The sequence below is a fragment of the Lytechinus variegatus genome, chromosome 2 (assembly GCF_018143015.1).
Source record: "Lytechinus variegatus isolate NC3 chromosome 2, Lvar_3.0, whole genome shotgun sequence".
Classification (NCBI taxonomy): domain Eukaryota; kingdom Metazoa; phylum Echinodermata; class Echinoidea; order Temnopleuroida; family Toxopneustidae; genus Lytechinus; species Lytechinus variegatus.
The window spans coordinates 10,058,327-10,084,689 of NC_054741.1; the positions used below are offsets into that span (position 1 = coordinate 10,058,327).

Below are 26,363 nucleotides of genomic sequence, written 5' to 3' on the forward strand. Positions count from 1 at the left end.
AGCATTATCCCAATATATAAGTGTGATAGAAATTTATCATGAAGATTATTACTAACATAATAATCATCACTACTATTATCATTATTATCATTCTCATCATTATTATCATTGCTATCATTATCATTATAATCAACCAACTATGACTGTAGATTGAGAGCACCTTAACAGGTGAAAGAAAGGAAGTAACAGTGCACTTACGCAGCGCCGACGTCTCCCGTGTTGTACATGAGAAGCTTGCGGGTGGTACTGCTCTTGAGGACCACGGCTCCAAACGGGATGGATTCCTGGTCCAGATTGATCTCGATTCCCTGGCAGGATCCTGTCACCACCAATAGAGGTTGAGAAAGACCTGCACACTCCAACATAATCTGGCAAGAATACAAAGAAAGAAGGATGTTACAATGTAAAATTCCATGGAATGTGTGGTCCAGATAACATTACAATTAATTTAAAAATAGTAAAACTATAATGGTGTAGGGATGTTTCTATTTTTTGCTACTGGAACTAAGATCTTCATTTTCAAAAATGCAGCATACATTAGTTTCAGTGGTAAAAATTTCTTTTATTTCCTTTTTGCCTGAATGAGGAAGCCCTTAAACTCCTTAAAAATTTGAACAGGAGCAGGTATCGAAATTGAGACATGAGGTCTTCACTTGAGTTGTTGTTGATGCATCTTGACCGTTCTATTTCTTCTTCTCAAAGTGTCTTATTAGGTAATTTTTTTCAGAATATAACAATAAAAAATAGATATAATTATTTAATTGTTAAGGTGATAATGATGATGAATATGGTGATGATTTCAGTTTTGCTAATGATGATCATAATGATGATGGTGATGATGATGTTGATGATGTTGTTGATGATGATGACGATGATGAGTTTGATGATGGTGATGATAATTTTGATGGTGATGATGATGATGATGACAATTACGATGATGATGATGCCGATGCGGCTGCTGATGGTGATGATGTTGATGATATTGATAATGATGATGAAAGAGATGAAGGAGACCATGACAACTCCAATAGACAATTCCAATGCTGATGATTGCGATTGTGAAAAGTGATGACGAAATATTCTTTAATGACATACTAAATATTGAACCTCTGATAAAAATACATGCATTTCAATCATCCCAATAAAATCTGCATCCTCTCTTACCTCTTCCGTGAACTGTGGGATGCGGCACTTGGGACTGAAGACCAGCTCTAGCTGTGAGGCCCCACCCTTGGCCTTGAGGCTAATCTCCTGGGAGGGAGCCAGTTTCAAGACGTTGGGTACCTGCTGCAGGATGGGGTTGAGAGGTGTGATGGCTACGTTGAAAGACAGAGGAGCAGGGCTGTTGTTGATGATAGGAACAGTTCTCTTGATCACCTGGCCGATGCGCAAGGCCCCGAAGCTGACGATGCGGTCCTTAGAGTTGGCCACCTCCACTCGCATCTCGGTCCCAAGACCAAAGATCTCGACCTGAATTAAACATGAATCACAATATCATATGTAAGTTTAACCTAAAGAGTCCTGCACCAAAGATAACTTAGGCTAGGATCTATGGAAAATGTTTGTTTACCCCTGAAACCAGTTGAATTCATATAAAAGATAAAATTATAACAGATCAATGAAAGTTAAGGTACAGGAATATCAGATGAATACTAACAAAGTAATGAGCATTTGAATATTGAGATCATTAGTGATATGTAGATCTTCCAATTGGCAATGCAACCAACATCTGTGATGTCACACATGTACGATTTCTCCATTACTTTAGTACATAATTTTCTTTGTTATTTAGTTTGTTGCAAGATCGGAAGCTTTTTTTATGATAAAACATATTAAACTGGTTTTACAACATTATATCATGGATGAATTGAATATATTGTCATTGGAAGGAAGAAAAAAAAAAAAATTCAAGTTGTATTTCCAGTGTCCAAAGGGGAGAGTTGTACATCTGTGACATCTTGTATTGCCCATGGGAGGACCTCCATAGTATTAGTGTTTTGACATTCAAATGCTGATAACTTCCTTACTGTTTGTCCAATTTTACTCAAATTTTTCTTGATCGTGTTCTTGTTCATTTTTCTTTATCACATAAGCTAACATCTTCCACAGGCTTCATTCTCCTCAAATCAATCTTTGGTCAGCTGGTTAAAACCACAGAACAGAAGTATTGTCTCTAATGCTTCCAATCACAATGAATATTGAATGTTTAATCAGACAAACTGATATTTCATCATGAGGATATTGGAAGCAAAAGAGAAATGCTTCAACACGTACCTGTGTGCGAGATAATCCATTGAGCTCAAACTGAATGATCTCATGATATCTGATTGTTTCTCTAGGATAGAATGTAAAGGTGATATCCTTGCTCTCTCCTGGTGACAACACCGTTGCATCAAACTGGAGATGTAGGTGGGATGTGCTTGTATACAGGCAATCAACACTGCAAATTGAAGAGAATTAACAGCATTGTTGTTGATGACATTGTCTCAGCTTTTATTATCAATTCAATTTCAAAGGTATTAGGGACCCAGTTAATTACTTGTTTGTGTTAGATTCCAGATATTTCATTTGTAGAGAGAAGATTTTGAGCTTACAAATTAAAAGCATAACATACCACACAAATCTTGTTATTAATATTATTATGAAAATCTAAATTATTAATTTTCTTCCCAGGAGGTATCGTAAATTGGGTGGTAGCTCAACACATTGGCCCTATTCTGAACTCAGGTTTAATTTAAATCCTGTTTTAAGGTGAAAAGCCAATTGGGGCACAAATCTCTATTTACATATTCAATTTATTAACTCTTATGACATTCAAATCATTTATTACGGTCTCAAAATGAAAACTGAAATGTTTTTTCATTATGAAAGTAAAGAGAAATAAAACAGTAAAGACAACAAATATTCAATACGAGCAGAATTTTTTATTTTTTTGCCTCCTCATAATTTTGCACAGAGTTAGACCATAGTGTAAGTTAAACCTGACTTCAGAATAAGGGCCAATGTTTGTGATTGTAAGGCACACACAACTTCATGCATGAATGATGACCTTGTGTTGAATGAGACATCACCCATCAATTTTTCCGTGTTTTAACAAAATATGAATACATTTCCTACAGCCTTAATCAGATTATTAGAAATATTCAATTTTCCCCTCAAATGCTTGTTATCAATGAGAAATATAATCAACGAAATTGTATTTCTACATCAGTTGATATCACTCACAGTGATTGAGTATCTGTTGTAGTACCTATGAAAGGGTTATCAAGGTCCTGTAACATAAAGTATAGCAATTGATTGTTGGTCTGATTTGTATGATTGATAGCACTGATTATTGTGTGTGATCAATCATAAAATCAGCCTCCACAATCAATCAATAAGCTTTATGATGAAAATTGTTAAAGTTAGAAACATCTAGCAGAAAGCCTTATTACCTGATGTCTTTGCTGTCTCTGTTGGTGAGTGTCAGTGTCTTAGAGTGGGTAGGCATTCCAGCTCGATGGATGAAACATGGTCCAAAGTCATACTGAGGGAAGGAGAAATGAAGACCGGGGGCAACCCCATGACCTACGATCTTCACCTCGTACGATGGACCATTGGCAATCTGAAAGAAGAAGAAATGTCAGTGAGAAAACATATCTAGGTTTGAAGAGCAATAGATTACCAAAGTGATATCATCAATATTTTTTTGGGGAGAGGGGAATTTAAGGATCATCTTGCACATTGGTTTGAATGCCAGGATGCGACGCTCTTAACCACTGTACGTTACACCACCAAATGTGAGATGACTCACCTTACAAATAAGCTCACATCCTCTGAGGGTTGTCTTGTACGTGGGTTTGAATGCCAGGACGCTACGCTTACGATCATTGCAGGGAACACCACCAAACTCTGGTGAGATACTCAAGAGCTTAGAGTTGTTTCCTTTGGTCTCTTCCTTTAAGATCCATTCAAAGTCAAAGTTGAACTTGCCGGTGTTGATGATGTACAGAGAACGTACTGCTTTCTCGTTCACCTCAATCTGAAACGAAGTCAGATTTAAAGAAAAAAATTTGTGTAACATTTATGTAACAGACATATGTACATTCACATATATTTATCACTACTGCAATCCTAAAAGTACAACATAAAAGGCACCAAATACACAAAAGTATGATTTTATTTCAAAGCATCTGGAATGATGGATGTCCACGTACACTTTCAAGAACTCTAATTATATTTAATTGAACATCTCTAAGTGTGTGGTCTGTAAGGCATTAAAGAAACAAAATAATTCATTGAAATATTTTACCACTTCTTGGTTGAGAGATGGAACAGAATTCATTTCTTGAAAGCATAAGCCAGGAGATTAAATAGTTTTAAAAGAAATCTTGAGACCAATATCAAATCAACGGCAAAACATCCTCGACTGCAAGTCCAACAAAAGAAAATAAGTACAGTCTCCAATTTAGGAAATGGTCAAATGACCAGTAGAACAATATGGCAATAGGACTGACCTCTCCAAAATCAATACAATTGATGCCAGAACTAGACAGATCTTTCTTCTGACCGGTAGAGTCTTCACACTGGACGATGCAGTTCATGGAGTAGCCCTCGGCTTTGACATTGAGACAGATTGGCAGGGTCTTCTTCCGGACCTGAATCTGAACGTTGAAGTTGACCACCTTCTCCTCATGAGGGGTGAAGGAGACATCAATGGGGATCCTGGAATAGGAGAAGAAAGACAAGACTTATCTTATAATCCGTAAATTGACGCTTCGTATACTGCTGCTTCGTCTTCTGCCTATTTGGTCTCATTCCACACCTTACCTTTGCGCAACTAGCCTGGGACCCATTTTGTAAAACTTGTATAATACGACATTGCAATAACAGTTTAAAGCTACTGAAATCCTTTGATTTGATTGATTCCTCTTAGCATATACTGACCTGTCATTTGGTAGGATGGTACCCTTCATGGGAGTCAAGTGAAGCCTTGAAGAGAATGCTTCCGAGTGACAAGACGTCTCGTTGATCTCAAAATCAAACGCTCTAGCCTCGTTATTGATCAGGAAAATCCTCTCATAGGCCTCATTACCTAATATAAGACAACAAAGATATTCAAGGTATTTTTCATGTCATACTTATCAAAATGCCCAAAACACTTAGCAATTTTTTTTACCCTGGCCAATGTTGATACAATTCACACCAATTGTAATAGTTAGGATTGATTCCTACTTTTGATATTATAATAAAACTGGATTGGTAAAGTATAAAAGCATTGGAGGAACTATTTCTCCATGCAGAACCTGCATGAGAGGAATTAATCTCCAATCTACTATTATTTGAATCATTATCTTTCTTTTACGTCTAATTCTGTACTACAGTAATGCCACAATGGAGACAATATGTGCCACCTCAAATAACTGAATTTTGAAAAAGTTTGAAAAAGCACATCCTAAGTGCACATCTTAAGTGTTATTACTATGAATTTGTTATTACTATGAATTTGTTACTTGTGGTAAGAATGGAATCTCATCTTTAATTGGATACACCCAGCTTAGAAAATCGTTCATGCATGGTGGATTACGAACAATAAATATTGAGGCATATCAGTGAAAGAAACTTAACAAAGAATACAAAAGAAATGCTACTGAGCCAATCATAGAATAAGCACAGGTGTCATATCACGAACCAATCTCGGCCAATTTTTCTGCACAACCTGAATTTAACACTAAAATTTCATACTCGTCTTCCCCATTAACGCATGAAGTGTTCGTCTAAAAATATAGATTGAATTATATGACGATGTAATGATAATAATTGTAAATTTATATTGCGCAATTTCTATTTGGATATACTCAACTGCGCATTACAATACATAACAGATAACAGAAAAACAATTATTAACAGGATACGCAAAAATTTTTAAAGTAAAATTAAGTTCGCTAAATTAATCGAAGAAAATAAGTAAGATTAATTATTTCTACAAAATACATAACCAAAAACATGTACATGGACATGGACATGGAATATCATAATTCATTTGCCTTTGAAGAAAAAAGACATGGGAATCCCGGTATCTTTTTTTTCTGGGATGCACCTGTTTAACTTTTCAATATTGATCAACAACAACCCACACAGCCCCTTTAGATTTAAGCAAAGGGATTAAAATCTCTAGTTGATCCAACCCTGTACATTTTGATGAAGAAATCAAACACTCACCAAGAAGCATTGACTTGAAGTTGATGTGGGATCTGTCGGTAGAGACGGCAGGTTCGTGGGCGTCACCTACCAAGAGGAATGGGACGGAGATGTTCTGCTCGGGGATGGTGAACCTCCAGAAAGACTCCACGACACCAAGCTGGTTCGGCAAGAACTCAAAGCTCACCTGGATATCATTGGAGGAAGGAGATACATTTAAACCTGCTCACAAACCTTTGTTCAATTAATGACCAGCTACAGTCAAATTAAAGAATTTATAAACCAATCAAATATATAAGGAGTTACAACTCATTAAAATTCAATACAGCTCTATCTACTTTCAGTGAATTATCCTTGGTCTCTTGTCTTTGAACAATATTTGATTGATTATAATTATTAAAACAGACAATGCCATGACTCTTCATCTAGAAGGTCAACGCACTTTACCAAAGAATATAAGTTTGATAATCTGATGTATATGTGCACTTATCCTGCTCCAATACAATAGCTTTTAATCGCTATTATATATATATTTTAACATGAGTTAAAACTTCCTAAGATGAAGATTGCCAGATGCTTTGACAAACTTGAATCTGTCATTAAGAACTTCACAAAAGAATGATCTGTCTTTAATAACAAACGTGAAAAATGTGGCTGAGGGCCTTTAAGCCACCAAATATATATCACCTGCAAGTAGCAAAATAACCCTCATGAAATGGGTTCAATAAATGACATAATTTGGAATTGGAGTTACTAGTCTCCAAAAATCTTCCGCAATGAAAGGTGATTATCTTGGAGAAGGTGATGTTGCAATAACACTGAGGAGAATTTGATTTGGCCACCTACCCAGGGAAACAAATGGGGAAAAAAATTCTGGGTTTCTTTTATTTAAATTCCCCAGCCCAATTTTACTACAACATATAAGTTTCCATTGGAACCTATGTGCAATTCAGGGCTCTTTATGGGTTTTCAAGGGCTTTGTAGGGCATTTTGGGGCAAAGTTGCCCAAGCCTCCATTATTTCCTACACCTACCTGTGTCTTCTTGCCAGATGCCACCTGTCCTTCTGTAGTGAGACATTGGAATACAATTGGTTTCTTGGGGTCCTCTTCATCCTCACACGTCCACATGAAGGTGTAAGCCGTGGCCGTTGGGTTCACAATGAAGAAGTGACGTGTGTTGCGCACCTGTAAAAGGGACATAACCACATGGTTTTAGGTACATCTAGCTTGCTGACTGATAATGAGAATGAAGAGAGTAAGTAAAGTTTCTGACTTCACTCCATAAAGTAGGATTAGGATTATGGCTCCATTCAAGGTTTTGTTTCAGCTTTTCACTTAACACACAGATTTTCAATTGGAGCAAGAGTACACAGATGAAATGCCTTGGAATTGCATGTCCTTAAGAACACAATGCTAAGAAATACAGTAATTTTTCTGTATTTTTACTTTCCTCCCTACATCTCCTTCCTCCATCTTTCTCACCTGCACACCGACAGAGACCATCTCCAGGACCCTGGTGTTGGGATCCAGGGTGGATCCAGGTGGAGCCCCTCCTGGTCCAGGTAGCTCTGGGTTGCGTCTGGCTCCAGTGATGTAGTCCGAATCCTCCAGATCAAAGTGGCAGTAGGGCATCACACTCTTGCCCTTGACTGCCAGGACTGGTCCTTGCTTGCCCTCTTCCAGGTTAGGCACCCTAGAAGATTCAGTAACGATATGCAATAAACAATTTCAAAGAAGTGATTGAAAGCTTTGTGTTGATATGACCATTCAAAAACCAAATAATAATAAAATAATTTTTAAAAATATTAGCTTTTCAAATGCTACAAACTGGATTGAAATCTAACAATAGTTTTCTATCAAGTAACAAAATGAATAACAAAATTACATTTTAAAAATTTCTCAGTCTTTTTTTTCTTTGTATGTATTTTTTTTATAGTAATAATACATGTAATAATACAAGTAAAAAGAAAGGTTTTAAGAACATATTTGAAAAACTCAACAGAGATCCAATCTTCTTTAAATGCTTCTCTTCCAAAAAAGTCAATCAAATGCAACCATTCCCTTTATCTAAAATGCAATATAACCCTCACCTGCAGATGAGCCTGCCTTCATAGTCCTTGATATCCAAGGGAGCAAACTTGACCTTGAAGTTTTGCTTCTTGCCTGGTGCAATAGACCCCATGTCAGGCTCTACGGTGAAGGGGTATACATCTACTGTGCCGTCTGTGGAGGTACTGCAGCGGGATGGGAGCCTCATCTGCTCACCATCAGCAAAGCTGACACTCTTGTGTTGTGCAACCTCATCCTCCATGACCACTTGCCAACTGAAAGGAAGCTCAACAGTTCCTTTGTTGGTCACAATGAACCTGTGAGATAAGAATTGCAATATCCTCGGTGCAAAACCTAGTGCTCTAAAATATAAATTAATTGCATCACCATAATGGAACTACAACATTAGTATAAACAAAAAAAATCAAATTATTAATTTGCTGACATGAAAGGATGTTCTTTTGTTACAATTAAAGTTGCAATTATAAATATAAACTTTATCTCTTTATGTGTAACCCCTCCAATAGGGAAAATATACATCTGCAACTGCAAACACAGGAAAAAAACAGGAAAACTGATAAAATGATATGAACTTACGAGAACATCCTGGTCTGGAACATGAGTGTGTCTTTGAAGTGAACAGCCTCAGTCTTGCACTTGAACTTGCAGAAGTCTGCATTGGCACTGACGTTGAGTTCTATTTCACGGCTAGAGTCTTCCTTGACAGAGTGGGTAGGCTCTGGCTCTGTCTCAATCACCTGTATGAGATGATAAGTGAGTGGGGTTAAAATATACAGGTTAAAATAGTGTTTAACAGGTTTAGGTTTAAAATGGTCACAGCTCACTTTGAGTAACATGCATGTAGTTCCTTGACTTTGATTTCGCAACAGCAAAAATGTTTAAGAGTTGTTCCAATAGAATGGCAAAAAGGGTATTCGTCCCAGGCCTACTTGGCATACACTCCAAAATCCTCACCTTCTTTTTGGTAGGTCGTGTCACTTCCTGCGTAGCATTCATCTTCCGTCTCATCTCCTCCTGATTCCTCTCCTTCTCTGCTGCCTCAGCAGCGGCGGCGGCAGCAGCAGCAGCTGCATTGCTGGCACCCTTCTTGTCCTTCCTGCTTTCCCGATCCTCCCTCTTCTGGTCCTGGGTAGATCGAGGCCGACCGCCAGTCTGCTCACTGGAGGTAGCTGGACGGGCATTTGCAACGGGCAGGTCTACCCACCTGACTGTTCGCAAGCGGTCATCCCAGTCCATTACCTATTTCAAATGCAATAATTGGTTTAAAAATCATCTAGACAATCTAAATAATGGTCAAGATATTAAAAGAACTAATGAAAAAACTTTGAAGTGCTATTATCATCTGAGTAATGTGCTAAGAATGCCGTCATATTCACCTGGTCCACGTCTGATGACGATCATAGGTAGTAATATTGGTCCTGGTGAAAAATAGTTCTGGTAATGGTGGAAAACGGTTCCAACATTCTCTTTTATCCTTGACTTTTTTCATAAAACTTAATCACAAATGAATAGATCTAAGATAGAAGAGTAAAAATCTATACCAATGAGAAAGAAAAGGACCAAATGGATAATATGATAATGTCATCCAATGTATGGGTGCACCAGTCTTTCCCTCCCTTGAATATCTCAAGATTAACTATTGGGGAATTCCATAAAGTATATCCATTCGATTAGCTATTTCGTAAAATATTTATCTTTGTATGAAATATGGCAATGCTCTTAAATTACCAAGGCTTGAACAGGTTATAAAGTAAAACAGGAGAAATTTAGGGGTTGTAAATAAGTAGGTAAGTGAAAATTCAGAGGCCAGCCTGTCCTAAGAAGTGCATACCTGATCAACTGGCTTATCAAAGTTGATCTTGGACATCTTGCATGCCACAGAAGCCTTGGTCAGATTGACAGCAGTGGTGGTCTTGAATGTGATGACCACATCCTTGGCACAACCAGCATGAAGATGACCAATGGCCGGAGAGAACTTAAGCTGTGGATGGTTCTCTGGCCAGTGGAACCGGATAGTGTCAGTCTGACTATGATTGGTCATGGTGAAAGAGAGCTGGCGGGCATCATTGATGTGACAGTCACCAAAGTGGATATGGTTGGATGGAGCAGCTGAAAAATGAGGCAAGATGAGAAATTACTAGAAAACACTCCAGAACAAGATCTACAGATTATCTTTAAGATTTTGTTGCTTGCCTTTCATAGTATTCGTGGATCAGCACCATAATACAGTCTTTCATTTACCAATCACTACAGACCAGGCAGATCTTTGCACTCATCCACCTCTGGCTTCCTTGTCATTCCAAAAGTTTCAAAAACTTGGGGGAAAGATCATTTGCTTTTGCATGCCCCACTTTGTGAAATAGCCTTCCTGAAGACATAAAAAAATGTACCTCTGTCGAAACTTTCAAAAATCTTCTAAAAACTTTGCTATTTAACTCTTAGCTCTTTATGCGCCTTGAGCATTCTACAGAGTGGATTTGGCGCTTAACAAGTCTCATTATTATAATTATTATTACAAGCAGACCTACAACAAATTTTCCCCTGTTACACATAAAAACTCAGTACAACACATCTTCTTGTAACTTGCTAAGGAATCATTCTGATTGTTCATCATGCAGTTTTGTGTCGATGAGCATTGTTGCACCATGTCTCAAATCTGGAAAAGCCTAAATAATCATTTAGGATGAACGGTGGCCCAATATCTACTCCAACAACAATTGCTCTGCTGTGTAACTCCTTGATTGAACTAAGGTTCAGGTTAGAGTTTTTTCAGAATAAAGTGAGGTCTTAAAATTAAGTTTGAGGTCAGGTTTTAATTTTGTGTTCAAACTTTGAATTGGAGCAACAATTGCTTGGGGAAATGTTACAGAACAGCGGAAACATGGCTCACCAGCAATTTGCTCTTCCTCCACCGCCCCATCTAAGGTCTCCTCAGTAACCAGACTATGGATGTTGTCCAATGTAACATCGTCAACGTAACTCTCCCCAACCAGCTGGATGAGCTGGTTCTCAAACTGATTGTCGGTGACAGTGATGCGGACCTGGGCAGCACTGCGGCCGGTGCTGGAGGCGGTGTAGACCACGTTGAACTCTGACTTCTCGTTGGGCTGGATGATGAGGGAGGCAGCATGAGGGTGCTTCTTGGTGGAGTCAGCTGCAAATAACATGGACAACGTTGTAGAATTCTCAACTTGTGAAATTAACATTCACATATCTAATCAGGGTTTCAAACGTAGAACAATATTTTGTATTATGCGATACACGACCCTAAAATGCTGTTTCCATATATTAAATTCACAAAATTTCTACAAATCACTGTATAACCACTTATAGTAATTTATCACAATCAATGTCATCATTATACCTTCATCTTTCTCCTCATCATCATTTTCATTGTCATCATCATCACAATCATCTTCTTCACAATTGTCATCAACAACATCATCATGACCATCATTATCATCATAATCACTATCATCATCATCACTATAATCATCGTTATTGTCATCATTGTCAACAATATCATCATATCTCACCTTCTGATAGCAGAGTATCACTGTATGTTGGGTAAATGAGCTTGGTTTGAGCTGAACTCTGAAGCTTGAATGAACCTGATGTGTCCTCTAGATCAATATCAACCTGGACGACAGATAAAATAGGAAGAGTCTTCATTACCCCCAACCAAGTTCCTATCACACTTTGGGAGTTATTATAAATCATGTTCAGAAATGAAGGAGGTTTCAATTGGGAATACTGATGTTCTATTTTAAATTTAAAACACAAGTGAAATTTATTTGAGTGAATCAATTTGGAATGGATAAAATACTAAAGAAATAAACAGTGGTATTTGGGTTTTCACTCTCAGGACTCATACAAGCTTTTCCACATTAAAAATATGGCATGTGCATGAAATCATTTGAGAAACCTATGTGTTAAAATACATTCATCCTGGCATATCTTGATGTACATCATAAAAGAAATATTCACAAACTATTACCAAGTTATTGCAGCCTAATTTCATCACCCCCCCCCCTAAAAAAATAAAGCAGACCAAATATTTCATGTTGTTGCAATTCAATAAATACATGAGTATGAATCCATCACTTACTTTGCTTGGCAAGGTTCCATCGTTTGAAAGGCAGAGGGGCAGAGTCTGGGATCTGCCACTGAGTAGACGGGTGAAGAGGAGAAGGGGTACACCCTTCTTATTCCTCAGAGAAGGTTTGAGGACAGTCACACGGGGCAAGTTGCCCTCTCCCTGGACCTCAAAGGACAGGTTACGCAGCTTGGCCTGAGGTCCACTGAGGCCTTCAATGGCCACCTCAAACTGACCAGTGTATGTCTGTAATGTTATGAAAATCATTTTAAAAGGGCTAGTTTGCACTTAAAATATGTTCTGTGCTACTTCATTTAGCATAAATTTCAAAGAAACCCACTTAGAAATTCCCAAATTGAAGTCATTTGATAAGTTGCCGGGGGGAGGGGGGATCATTATTTGTCTGTCAGGAATGCCATTCAATACTGGAAAAAGTAAGTAAGCAATTCACATGGAATGGGAACTATTGTAGTATATATGTAGGTTTATATAAAAGAATGTTAGAAAAGGAGGAATTCATTCTCTCTTTTTGGGTGTTAATAGCGAACTTGAGCACTTTACAGGCTGGATTTGGGGCTTAAGAAGTCAAATCATCACCATCATCATAATAACTAATATTATCATCATCATCAACAACATTGTCATCATCATCATCATGCCAATCACCATCACCATCTTCATAATCAGCATCAGTAATCTTTTCAAATGGAAATCACTACACACCTGCATGGAAGGAGGTGAGAAAGTAACTGTGGCATAGACACTGCCATGAGCTGGGATGGCCGCCCTTGCTGGCTCAACGTCAAAGATATCCTGAAGCTTAGATGAAGGCTTACTGGTCTGGAGCTTGCAAGAGAACAGCACATCGCAAGATACCTGTATGCAAAACGTGAGAGACAAGTAAACACTTTTGGATATCTTTTAGTACTTTTGACCTGGTATTCATCATTCAAGAACTGTTTGACCCTGACATTTTCCTGTTAAGAGGAGGCGAGAATGACAACTTTGCATACCTTGTAGGCATTGGAGATCTTGAAGCGGGCCTTGGCCTTTCGCCCAACCAGCACATGACCAAAGATGAACTTGTTCTCGTCTTCCCCGAAGACTCCTCCTCCATCAAGCTCCAGCTGATGGGTGTTGAGGAAGACACTAAGGTTCTTGACGATGCGATGTTCCTCAAAGATAGAGCCAAGGTCTGTCAGGTTGATGCCAGGGATGCAGGCTTCAGCCATCAGCTTGTACGGGATACCCTGCGGGTGATCGGCTGGGTCACGGTCTGAGATCTCAATGGCAAGATCCTGAGAGGAAAAAGGTAGAATAATAATGATAATAATAATATCTATATTTTCATAGTGCTTGATATGTTATAAGCACTTAATATTCATTTAATACTACCCTGGTCATTGTTTCGATTAATTTATAAAATCATGGCGGTAAAAAAAAGAAGGAATACCATCTTACTCGTTTCATTTAAAACCATGTTTGATGCTGCAGGGATAAAATATCAGGCATGTGTTTCATTAGCTTTTTCTTGCAGATTGCAGACAAAAGATTTCTACCTAACTACAGACTTACTGGCCAGATACAATAGAACATATGTTTTTGTTACTTTTCACTGCCTCTGGTCCGATATTTTGAGCAGACTTTGACGGGGGAAGCAAAAATGAATGTTGCCATTTTTTATTGAAATATGATTTGAAATTACTCAACTGGGCGCATGTGGCAGGAACTTTGACACATAACATCACAAATGGGTGTATTCCATGAAACTAATCTTAACTTTTTTATAATGAGGAAGTCTGTGGAAATTTTTAAAATGCTGATTTAAATCTGTGAAAGGTTTTTTTTTACATTTTGAATCATACAATTTCAGGATATACTAATGCTTTGAGATATGTTTTGTTATATCCACATTTTGTGATCAAATAAAACTGGAAATATTCACAATTATCTATTTTTAACACAATTCACTTTTCAGCTTTACAATTAAACTGGCGGCATCACAAATCACCATCAAAGACTACAGTGAAGCTGTGTATTCTTTTGTACTTCTTTAGAAATCGAAAGCTACAAAAATTAATTTGCATTTTCGTTGAAATTCCATCCTGTTTACCTCCATGGTAAAATCCTGAATGTCAGAAAAGCACATGTGGGACAGTGTATTTGACTTGAATTCCCTGAGGTTTTTTGCTAATTTCTCAACAATGACACTATTTCTTCCAGAATCATTTGTCACATATTTTTTTAATCATGCAAACAGACAATTGGGTGGTAATTTTATAGAATTCTGTGCAAACCCCTTTTGAAATCATTACCAAAACTGGCATTTACAATTAAGCCCATTATATGTTGGATATTTCTCTTTTTATGCCAATCAAATAGTGGTTGGGGTGGACTTCACCTTTAACTATGATTTTATGTCACCCTTAAATCCGGTAACCCCCACCCCCGACATACCTCCAGTCCAGAGCCGACAGCTTCCGGCAGGCAGTCAACACTGACAGTGGCCTGGTTGTTGGGAGAGACCAGACCATAGGCTGGATAAACAGTGAACATCCCCAGTTGGAGACGGGTCTGACTACCGCCACCACCACCGCCGCCTCCACCTCCTCCACCGCCTGCCCCACCAACGTCTTGTCTGATGGTGGGAGAGAAAGAAAAGAGATAAATGATGGTGAAAGTGGTAATGTTGATGATGTTCCGCTGCAGTTGATAATTTTGAGTAGCATGATGGTGATGATGATAATGACTGACATGAGAATGGAGATCACGGCAAAGACTATAAAATATTGATAATCATAGGGATGATGATGCTGATGATGATGATGATAATGATGATGACAGCGATGACGGTGATGTTATCAAATAATTGTAATAATAATAAGAGAGATAACACATATATCATGAAGATATATAATCTCATGGATTTTCTATGTTTACAGACATGTGTAATTATATCAAAATAGTTTGAAACATTTTGATAAAAAAACTGTATGATGCACAAATTGCATTAGGTAACTGGCAGTAATATGGGATAAATAAATGATAATTATTCAAAGCTTGAGAGAAGTTTGACAATTGTTGAATTAGAAAAGGGCTGAAGGACATTAGTTCCGAATAAAAGGCTGAGTCTTCTTTTCTTCAGCACATGCTATTTTGACATTTTGACATTTCAGAGCTAAGAAATACTATTTACTATTTTGAAGGCCAACATATTTCAAGCTTGCTTGCAAATATTTGCCAAGATGTTTTACCATTTAACAAGCTCCATAGGGTAATTTTAGAGGCTTTCTTTTCATTATTTTTTTGGGTGTGGTTTTACTCTGTGCCTCCATGTATCTTTTTTTATCAATGGAGGGGAACAAATAGGAAATAAGGAACAACACCCTCCCCCCAAAAAAAAAAAACTCATTGTGAAAAAAGTTTAAATCAGACAATACAAATTTATAAATCTAACCATCTAAGAGCAGAGATGCATTACTTTGGTGATACAGAAAAATAGAGTGAGTAAAAAGCATTCAATTAAAGATATTTACTAACTGTACTAATTTTAATAAGTGCCTATCAAAATATTTTGATATGAAGAGAAAACGGTTGCAATATATTACAGAAAATAGTCATAAAACTTGAAAAAAGGATGCAACGAGCTCATAAGTAACAATTTGTTATGATTGATGGGGGTGGTATAAACACTGGAGTGAGTAGTTAGAAGTTTAAGAGATAATGTGTCTTTTGAGATACATGATATGATAACCTAAATTAATCTATGCTTACAATACAGCAACATAATACTTCTACAGTAGTTTAAAGGATGGCTTCATGATGAAAAAAGGGAAGAGGTAATTTCTTTTTCGTATACATTTCAAAGTTTTTAATGCAATAAATTCCAGGTATAGATTCATCTTAGAAAAATATATTCTTCCTGATAAATGCTTCAACTGATTTTTGAAAGATAAGTGAAAAAAGAAAAGTAAATGTGTAGAAATGTGACAACTGTATGAAATGTGGTGGATGCAACACTACATGTACTGCACTGCTAATACGATGCATTGCTAAAATATACTGCATATCAAATGTGGAGAAAATATGCAAATCTAAATACTGTAAAACCAAGATTGCGGATAGAGAACACTGTAATGTGATTCAAATGAAATCTAATGAGAAATATTTTGCGGAGCAAAGTATGCAAACTACGGAAGAATATGAAATATGAAGAAAAAATAAATAAAATGGAATATATAAAAGTAAGAAAGTTCATAAGCTTCCTTTTACCTGGTGGATAATCTATAGACCAAAAGAGAAATACCAAAAGGGAAAAAAGCATGGCTTATTATGAGTGCATTTCAGAGTTGATGATGAATCAGAGATATGAAATTTTCAACAAAGCATTCTATACAAACACATGGATTTTCATAACATTTACTTGTCCTCTTGTTTCCTTGGGATAAAACAATACATCAAAAGAGAGAGTATACTTTAGGATCTAAGTATAATGGAGATGGAACTTATTAGAACTAATTGGAACTATTTAGACATTTTATCACATATTCCAATAGCTTCATCAACAAAGTGAATCTTGTGACATTATTTTCAACAATATTTGAAACACATCATCACTTTAAGAGATAATGATGATCTCTCAAAATCATATCAGGTGGGTGTTTCATAAAGCTGTTCGTAATTAAGTGCGACTGGTGATCCTTTCTTGTGGTAAATGGTATTCACCAAAATGTTCAATGACGATAGCTTAGCATGTAAGAAAGTTTCACTAGTCATACTTAGAGTCACAAAGTAAGAGTTACGAACAGCTTTATGAAACGGCCCCTGGGTAAAGTCATGATTTGCGGGAAGTTTTCAAAGAAATAGGAAAAATTACAATTTAAAGATTAATGTAGAAAAAATTATATTTTCCAATTTATTAATTGATATGTTCAGCATAATAAAAATTTCATGGCATTTAACCATTTTCATCCTGACCTTAATATATCAAAAATGAAAATTTTATTTCAATTTATTTATTTCAGGGGAATAGACTCAATATAAAATATAAGAAAAATACAATTTCTAAACACTTTTTTTATAACCAGAAGGTGAAACATATTTCAAAATATCTTGTCCAAGGTAAATTCAGAATGCTTCATCATATACAAGAATATGGATAAAATTATAAATAGTTATATATAATGATGGCTATAAACTGATATCTAGTGACACTCTTTCCCTGTGAAATAAAACCTGAACTCAATTTCATCTCTCCTATTAATATTAATTCCATGACAATTCATGCACAAAAGGGCTATGATTGAGTGCGAAATTTGATTTAAATCTTATTTGCAACAAGTATATAGAACAGAATGCATTAACTGAAAGCATACTGTCATGAACTAAAGTCAAAGGTCATGACTTACCTGATGGACTCCGCCCTCTTGGGTTTGGCCACTGACCGACCAGAACTTGATCCATCCCTCGACTTGCTACGCTTGTTAGTGCCGGGTGGTCTGTGTTAACGGGGAAACATAGGCATGACATCTTACATACACGTAGATATAGATATATATATATGCAGATGTATATGGATCCACATGTATTTCTACCCAAACTTGTTAACAATCATCTCGTAATTAACTACAGCGAATAATTTTCCTCGTATCAAATCAGAATTTGTTCCATTTTTCTAAAGACTGCTACACAAATCTGTTGTGTTGTGTAGCAGATTTTTTTTACATAGGACTGTACCGAACCAAGTTTTCTCTTGTGACCAATATCAAAGTTAGTTAGCAAAACAATTTTGTTGTTAGTTTGTTCTATGTATATCATGCTCTTCTTTTTAATTTTTTTCATGCAGAATGCAATTTCCTTTCTAATATCATTAGTCACATATATTGGCAGGGGTCTGTTGCAGAAAGACTTGCAATCAACCACAACTCTACAAATCAAACACAACTTCAGGATACACCAATCAATAGATCACATTTGGACATGTGGATATGTGTTTATCTTTTAGGTACTGTGGTAAAAAAGTTACCCGGATAAATTTTGCTACAACATGAGAAAAAAAAAGATATGCATGTAAAATGAATTTCAATAAATCCTTAGTACATTTTCATTTTGATGAATATTTAGGAAATCTAGCATTACATAGAATTGTTGACTAACTTATGTGTTTAGTCTGGGGATAACACCCAAGTTTAATTAATTATCAGAACTATGATAATCGCAGCACATGCACTGCGACAATTACATGCATAGTCACCTTATCAGTAATTCATATTTCTATTATATGTCTATGATTTTATTCCCAGTATACTGATTATACACGATGATAAAAGAAATGACTCGTATGTTAGTTTTGATGCATTGAAATTACATAAAGTACACATACATAATGCAATACGGAAGGAGAAAAATTAATTCTGATGAAAGAAGGTCAAACAACCTCAATCTGATGAAAGAATCTTGATCATAGCAGAATAACTGATGCTGAAATGCATAATTCGGGCCAAACTTTAGAAAGTGTGGCCTACATTGTAAATTATGACTTTATTAGTCCACAATCACGTGCGATCAAAATGTGTTTCATAACAAGGGAGCTAACGTCACACTGGTCGCTATAATTTAGACCACTGTTTATCTTACTGTATCTCTCAGTTTATTTTGATAGTGAAAATGAGTGAGTTTATGATTAAATAGAACATGAATTATGATGATTTGATTGGATTGTGGATGGAATGATGGACAGTAATTGCAGGAATTAAATGATATATATACAATACAATTTTATGTTTCAAAATATGATTACAATGGGAAATACATTCATGGCAACATAATATGAACGACTGACTTTAGTTTCATTACTATTAAAACTTCTAATATGCACCTGAACTAATAGGTGTCTTTCATAATATTTTTTCTTCTTTACATTCATTTCTAGAAAGCATTTGCTGACATCCCCCTATACTTCTGTTTATTTGTTTCTCTATCTTTAACTCTTGGTTTCCATTTGTGTTATATATCTGTCAGTAAAATGATAATTAACTATACCAAATGCTCATATCTTGGTCAGATATTCCAGAAAGAGATGAATACCAAATCCTAAGTGTAGTATTATGCATCATTTTGAGGGTAATAAAAATTAAACAAGTCTTTGGTTTTTAAGACAGTGCACACTGCAAGTGTAATGTCATCACAAACTTCCACTCATGTAAAATTCTGCAGTCTAAATCTAAGATATGTTTCCACATAGTTGTGCAACAACAAAAGAAGGGTTACATACATACAAGGGAACTTGACCACCTAAAGTAAACTTGTTCAGTGACAGTTTACTGAGCAACCCATTGCATTTATAAACGCACTAGTGTAGTCCTTGGGCCCCATTTAATAAAGGACTTACAACTATTGTATCTTTGCCATTTGACAACTACCATGGTAACAAAGCTCAGCAGACAATCACAATCCAGGGTAATTGACACACACTGACAAAGCTATCATAGTTGTAAAACTTTAGGAAACGGGTTCAAGACAGGTGCCACGCACACATACAACACAGATTTATTGTTTCAATTTAACGTATGTTAGTGTGCTCATGTAACAGCTTATTTAATATATCCCTAAGAAGATAAAAGAACAAAACTAAAATACAATGTTTTTTGTTATTGTTAGACACTGATTAAGTTAAAATAAAAAGAACATCCACAAAAGAAGGTATACATGTATGTCACTCAAAATGATAACCCTTTTACAATAGCATACATACATCTAAATTAATGAGATAATAGTACACTGTAGAAACTTTTATATAATGTTTGTATCATTCATATATATCTTTCTTACATGCATAATGAAGAATATGTTTCTACATAACGCACTGTTCACAAATAAAATGACAAAATATAAAACATAAAACATGAAATACATGGGGAGAGTCCTCGGGTAAAACAAATGTGCATGGCATAAACACACTTCACTCCAGTACTGTGAGTCACAATAGTAGTAATGTTATGACTGAATATTAAGGTTGTATGAGTGGTAGGGACGTTATTAACTTGATGCAAACTGTCAAACTCCAAGAATAGTTACCTCAACATAGACATTGACATGGAAACTTTGGATGCTCTTGATCCACTTCATAGAAAAGAAAATTGTAACTTTGAAGTTATACAGGTGAAAACATATGAGTGCATGCATTAATTGAATTTGTTTAAAGTGATGGTAAAAGAGATGATATAAATACATGCAAAGGAGATTTTTCATAACTGACGATTTCAAAGGCATGCAATTCAAACAGAAAAGAAATTTCAAAGTGTGAACAGTTTACAATACATGTATCTATGTCAGGACAAACTGATATCTTTTAGATCTGTAATTTTAAAGCAGTTGGAGAACAGAAAGAGGGGAAGAGCAAGATGTGAGAGGAAGGGAGAATGGACTAGAGAGGAATGAGAAAAAAGGAAAGACCCATAAATATGTGCCATCTGAAAGAATTTCAAAATGGTTCCATTGCTAGCTCTTTAGGGTAAGTTTTCTAAAATACAATCTACTTGAGGAAAATTGTCTAGAATGATTTCTAAATCTAATAAGGGGAAATCAAAAAAAATGTATAATAAAGAGAAATATAATGTAAAATTGAACTGATGATGCATAAAATGAAAAATGGAGAACAAAGAAATAGTTTGTGGAAACCAAGATTTTAAGGGAAGAAAATATCTGTAGAAATTCAAGAAGTAAATACAAGGAACAAAACAAATAATACTACTGGAAAAATATCTGAAACAACTTAAAAGCAAAAGAAAGAGAAAATCTTACGCTCTTCCTCGCATCATGGCTGGCTGTATAGGCATGTCACGCACCATACGGTTGATGGTGTATTTGAAGTCAAATTCTCCCTTGTTCTCAATCTGAAAGGTTCGTGGCTTACGCTGATTGACAAGAACTGCCCCAAAGTTGATATCGTTAATGGGGTAGATGTTATACTTGCTGAAGATTGATCTGACGCTGAGTTTGACAGGGATACTGGCAATGGTCTCTCCACCGTCTTTTAAGTTGGGCTCAATCACCTGTGATAGATATTAAAGCAACGGTTAAGAAGCAGGTCAATGGGGAAAGGTAAGCATATATCTGAACTTGCGCAGCTTGGGTATATAATCATGCTAAGTGCCATGATTTATTGCCCAAACTTTCAAACTTTGTGAAATGAGAAATCAAATCAAGCAGTTCATCAGAGATGCCAACTTTTGGAAATTAGAATTAGGGAGGATTTGCAACCGAGCGCTCGACCCTTGCGGCCGGGGTCCAGGGCCCGCCTTAGGGCCCTGGAAGCTCTGGGTTTCTAGATGCTCTCTGGTGCAATCTGACCCTTATTTTGGAGCATTTCACATGTTTTTAAAAAATCATTGTTCCCAATTTTTAACATAAAAAATATCAAATATGCATTTTTACATGTAAAAAAATGAGGGGACAATAGAAGAAAAGCACCCATTCAACAATAATAATAAGGAGGAATTATCAGATATACATGTAGGCAGGTTATGTTCCACTATAAATCCAGTAAAGAAAAGCTCAGCGCGGGTAACGTCTACCTGTAAAGATCTTGTCTTCGCAATGTCCGTATGCCGTTTGCTCCCAAAGTGCTTCCGAATAGCATCACGACCTCCGTGCTCAACTGAAATGTCCACGCTGCAAATTGTGCAAAATGCATGGTAAATTCCTCTTTCCGACTTCCGAATACACGGGTACTAGAGACTGTATTCAGTCTTATACTTCTGAGACAATTTCTTGGTCTTCTTTTGTTGATTTTCCGCCATTTCGTGTCAATATCAACCCATCAACACGCCGAAATCACACACTGATATTCCACCGCACGACTCGACAAATCCAGCGGCCGCGAGCGCACACGGCTCACGAAGCTAGCCGGGCCTACCGGCCTGGTGCACAGTGGATTCCCGTTGGGCATATCACATGCACCAGCTTTTCGCTGCTCCTTATTTGTCTGCCTTTCACACAGAATTTAGTAGCAGCGAACGTAATGGAGTTAATACATGCTAAAGTTAGCAGACGATACATGTACTTCCAATCCAATTTGATCAATGCAAAAAAATTGTAATTTCGGGAGGATAAGGATGGTAATCGTAAGGGCGGGAGTTGGGATGAATTTTCGGGAGCCTCCCGATGAAATCGGGAGGGTTGGCATCTCTGCAGTATATCAATATCAAACGATGCTCACAGACCAGACTTCTGTAATTGGTGCCAGTATATCTGCTATTTGTCTAAGAGTAGCAAGTAAGAAATTATTTGTACAGACTAGGGATACAGAAGTTACTTTGAACCATAAATTCATGATGCACACTGTTGGATCTCAGAATACCACCCCAGGACAAACACTGACCTGGATTCCTCCTTGTTTATCAAGCTAGTGTACATTTCATCTCCAATGTTAATTAGAATGTTGTAAATTTCATTTCTCTTGAGAGTGGATTTCAATTTGACAGGTGGAATGCGAAATGAACTTATGTTAATTGACTTCTTGTTCATTTCATGGCATTAAGATGTATATTACATTAGTTGTAAATTACACAGGAAGTGTCCTTTACATGACCTTCCTTACATAGTTCATTAGCTTCATTATGTCTTTTGCAAATAATACATCATACAATAATGCATAGATCTCAGAAAGGATTAACAGTTGACAAATGGAATTTGTGATTCAAACTGAATTTATACAGCAACCATTCAGTTTCAGTTTATAAAATGTTGTAAGAAGTGGCAGCTTAAAAATAATACCCTGTAAGTTTCATCACAATCTATGTAACCTTCATCCACAATGTAAATGTCAAAAACCTATAATCAACATAATAAAAATGTCAAAAATATAACATGCATTATGCTTGAATATTAACTGAAATTGTTGTTTTACCTTTCCTCTAGCATTTCATAAACAATCAACACAGGGAAAGGCTTCATGAACAGTAATAAGACAATTCAGCAAAATCTAACTGAAATTCTTGTGTATCAAACACATTTTTCAGAGAGAACTTCATATTGTGAAAAGGTACCCTAACAACCACCTACCTGGCACTTGAGGATTGGCTGGTCTTTGATGGTGATCTCTTTCCTAGACTTAAAGATGACCTGGACCTGGGTTGGTCTATCATTGGGAATCAGGACCCCCTTGGCTGGGATGACGGAGAACAAGTTAATTATCTCCTCCCCACTAGTAGGAGTGGCCTCCAAGATAAAGCTTTGAAGAAAAAAGGATGATTGAAGATATAAGCATGAAGTCAAAGATCTCTATCAAGTTAGATATTTTATTCTCATCCCTTTTCCTGTCTTTTTTTGCACAGCACCATGGGCAATTAAATGAAAATGGCCCTGTGCAAAATACAAGTATGTATTTTGTGTAGTTCACTTGTATTCTTCTTTAAATAAATATCCACTGCCATTATTTTGTAGATCATATTGCTATTGTTTTTTTCATGTCTTGAATACATCAAATAAATTATAAATAATCGCATGGGAATTAAACTTCTTTACTTGGTATATACAGGTACTAAGTAACTCTATACTTGCAATCATTTAAAATTAAAGTATTGAAAAAAGAGTAAAACCATACTCCTATTAAAGTTGATTATTAGTCAAAATCTAAAAATAAAAAAAATTGTCTTTTATTATTATAATTAGAGAAAATCTGTCTCATTATATTTATTGGAAAAGATCTGTTGACAATCCGTTGAAATCTTCTAGATCTTCATTGGTTGGCTGTATATGCTACCCTACCTGAATGCAATCTCATATCTGCCTTTGTTCTTGAGAGAACAAGTCTGTTTGGTCTCATCCATGACCCTGATAACCCCAAAGTCCAGACCACCATCGGCCCCCTTGGGGAAGCTCATGTCCAGGGCTACATCATAGGCTTCAGCCAGAACCTGGATGTTCTCTGTCTGCAGAAGACCCATAATGTTCTCAACATCCGATACCTTGAGAGAGAAGAATAAAAATTAGGTCTCATTTAATGAAACAAATAGTCAAGTGATTTTCACTGGCATATGTTATATGCTACTGGAAATCCTTGCACCTGACAGGCTAACAGAAGATTAATCAGTGAAAATCACTGACAAAAGCTTCATGAAAAAACCTCCCAGGAGTTATATATTAAGATGGGCAGCAGAGGGAGGGAACGACCAAAGAACACATGAAAGTAGCAAGCCAAGAAGAGAAGGAAGATTAAGTTGAGGAAGAAGGATGCATGAAATTGGGTAACATGGATGGAGGGGGTGCTGCGAGTTTGAGGTAAATATGGTTACCTCTGTTCCATGGAGACAAGAGCCAACAATGATGGGGAACATCATTGTTGTTCTTTGTTTTTTTTACTGCTTTGTTGCCTTCATCTCAGAACTTTGTTGACAAATAAATTTTGTAATGTACAATGGCAACCCATTTTTTCAGCAGGTAATGTGTTCAGATTATCTTCTTACCTCAAGACGGATCATCTTCTTGGTGTTGACTGGTTTCATTGCCCTGAAGTGGGCGTTGAGGGCAAACTCAGATTTGGGTTCAATGACACCACTGTCAGTACTGACTGAGAAATCATCACCAAGAGACTCCAGTCCACTGATCCTCCATGCCACAGGTAGGAGGGTGCTGTTACGGAGATAGATGGTCTTGGTGTCTTTCCTGCATGAAAAATAATAAAAGTCACCATTTACACAGCTCTTTAAATACAATGTTTCTAAGTGCTGCATACAATTACCCCAGCTTTAGGAAGGCTACCCTGATCTGGTGCTCCGTAATTCAAGGAATCCCTTCCTACAAGGTAGCCATTTATTACCAAAGGATGTGAGTACTGCAGTGGGATTTGAACCCCAGATTTTTGTGATTCAGAGCTTCTGCAACTTTTACACCACATTGTACAGGGCATGTACTATTTACATCTGCTAAGTTAAAATTTCAACTTTATCACACAGATGGGTGCGTCGAGGTCTAATAATTCTGACTCTTGTCTTTATAAAATAGGGTCGTGGGGTTTAAATCCTAGCTGGGGCGTGATTTCCCTTCAGCATCCACACTGTGCTGCAATCACCCCAGGTGGGTGTTTCATAAAGCTGTTCATAAGTTAAGAGCGACATTAAGAACAACTAGTGATCCTTTCTTGTGGTAAATGGTATATGCAAAAATGTTCATTGGCATTGGGTTAGCATGTAAGAAAGGGTCACCAGTCGCTCTTAAAGTCACTCTTACGAACAGCTTTATGAAACAGCCCCCCAGGCACTGAACAATGCACTGAACAATGCTGAAATAGTCATAGCCCGAGCTAAAGCCAGGGTAATAATAGTTGCGCTTAGTATAGATCCAGCTATTAAACTCATTATCATTATTTCTATGGTACAGGAGATTTAACTAAAAAAAATATGCGTGTCTAGCTTTGCAACTGGATAATCACATACCGATGAAGCAGAACTTTCTCAAAGTGGAGTTGTTTCTTGTCAAGTTCTAGCTCTGGTCTGACCCCGTAGCAACCAATCTTGAACTGGACAGGTTCTGGATTTTCCTTGATACAGCAGACTATGGTGTCCTCAAAGTAACCCTGGTTCTTTGGATAGGCCCAGATGGTCAATTCCTATTGAAACAGAAATTGAAAACGTGGATAAATGTTCTGCAGATTTCTTCTGAGACCAATCAAAAAAATATATATATTTCATTCAAACAGTTTGAAATGGCAGATAATTACAAACCCTAGAAAAGCATTTATCACAAATCAAAGGCTACATAATGAAAATTACATGTTCATAAAATCATACATTTCTGATATAGTCTCATTCTTGTCGTATGCTTCCTAGGGAGAAAAAACAATTTGAGCAAAAAAAACACACAAAAAACATGCTACCAGCAAAACGATCAAGCTTACCAAATTGGAGTTTTTATGAATTTCGAATTTGGAAAATTAAAATCCTGTGCATATTATTCATGGATTTTGTGAAAATAAACAAGTAGGTTTTGAACATTAAGTGGGGGAATGGGAGTTGG

The 26,363-nt window shown here is 36.7% G+C and overlaps 1 protein-coding gene across 1 annotated transcript in view; it reads right to left on the reverse strand.

The window, feature by feature from the left end:
* The window catches only part of LOC121407280 (hydrocephalus-inducing protein homolog), a 90,358-nt gene that overhangs the window by 18,660 nt on the left and 45,335 nt on the right, over window positions 1–26,363 (reverse strand). Inside the window, 28 exon segments of the mRNA XM_041598259.1 lie at window positions 199–368; window positions 1,165–1,470; window positions 2,275–2,440; window positions 3,435–3,604; window positions 3,794–4,021; window positions 4,497–4,704; window positions 4,927–5,074; window positions 6,202–6,367; window positions 7,214–7,366; window positions 7,664–7,874; window positions 8,272–8,547; window positions 8,828–8,988; window positions 9,206–9,490; window positions 10,083–10,360; window positions 11,142–11,405; window positions 11,788–11,890; window positions 12,360–12,593; window positions 13,071–13,223; window positions 13,361–13,645; window positions 14,805–14,985; window positions 16,620–16,631; window positions 17,756–17,845; window positions 20,424–20,468; window positions 21,150–21,400; window positions 23,412–23,580; window positions 24,117–24,316; window positions 24,815–25,013; window positions 25,784–25,956. Of these exon segments, the coding sequence (XP_041454193.1) occupies window positions 199–368; window positions 1,165–1,470; window positions 2,275–2,440; window positions 3,435–3,604; window positions 3,794–4,021; window positions 4,497–4,704; window positions 4,927–5,074; window positions 6,202–6,367; window positions 7,214–7,366; window positions 7,664–7,874; window positions 8,272–8,547; window positions 8,828–8,988; window positions 9,206–9,490; window positions 10,083–10,360; window positions 11,142–11,405; window positions 11,788–11,890; window positions 12,360–12,593; window positions 13,071–13,223; window positions 13,361–13,645; window positions 14,805–14,985; window positions 16,620–16,631; window positions 17,756–17,845; window positions 20,424–20,468; window positions 21,150–21,400; window positions 23,412–23,580; window positions 24,117–24,316; window positions 24,815–25,013; window positions 25,784–25,956 (5,285 nt within the window).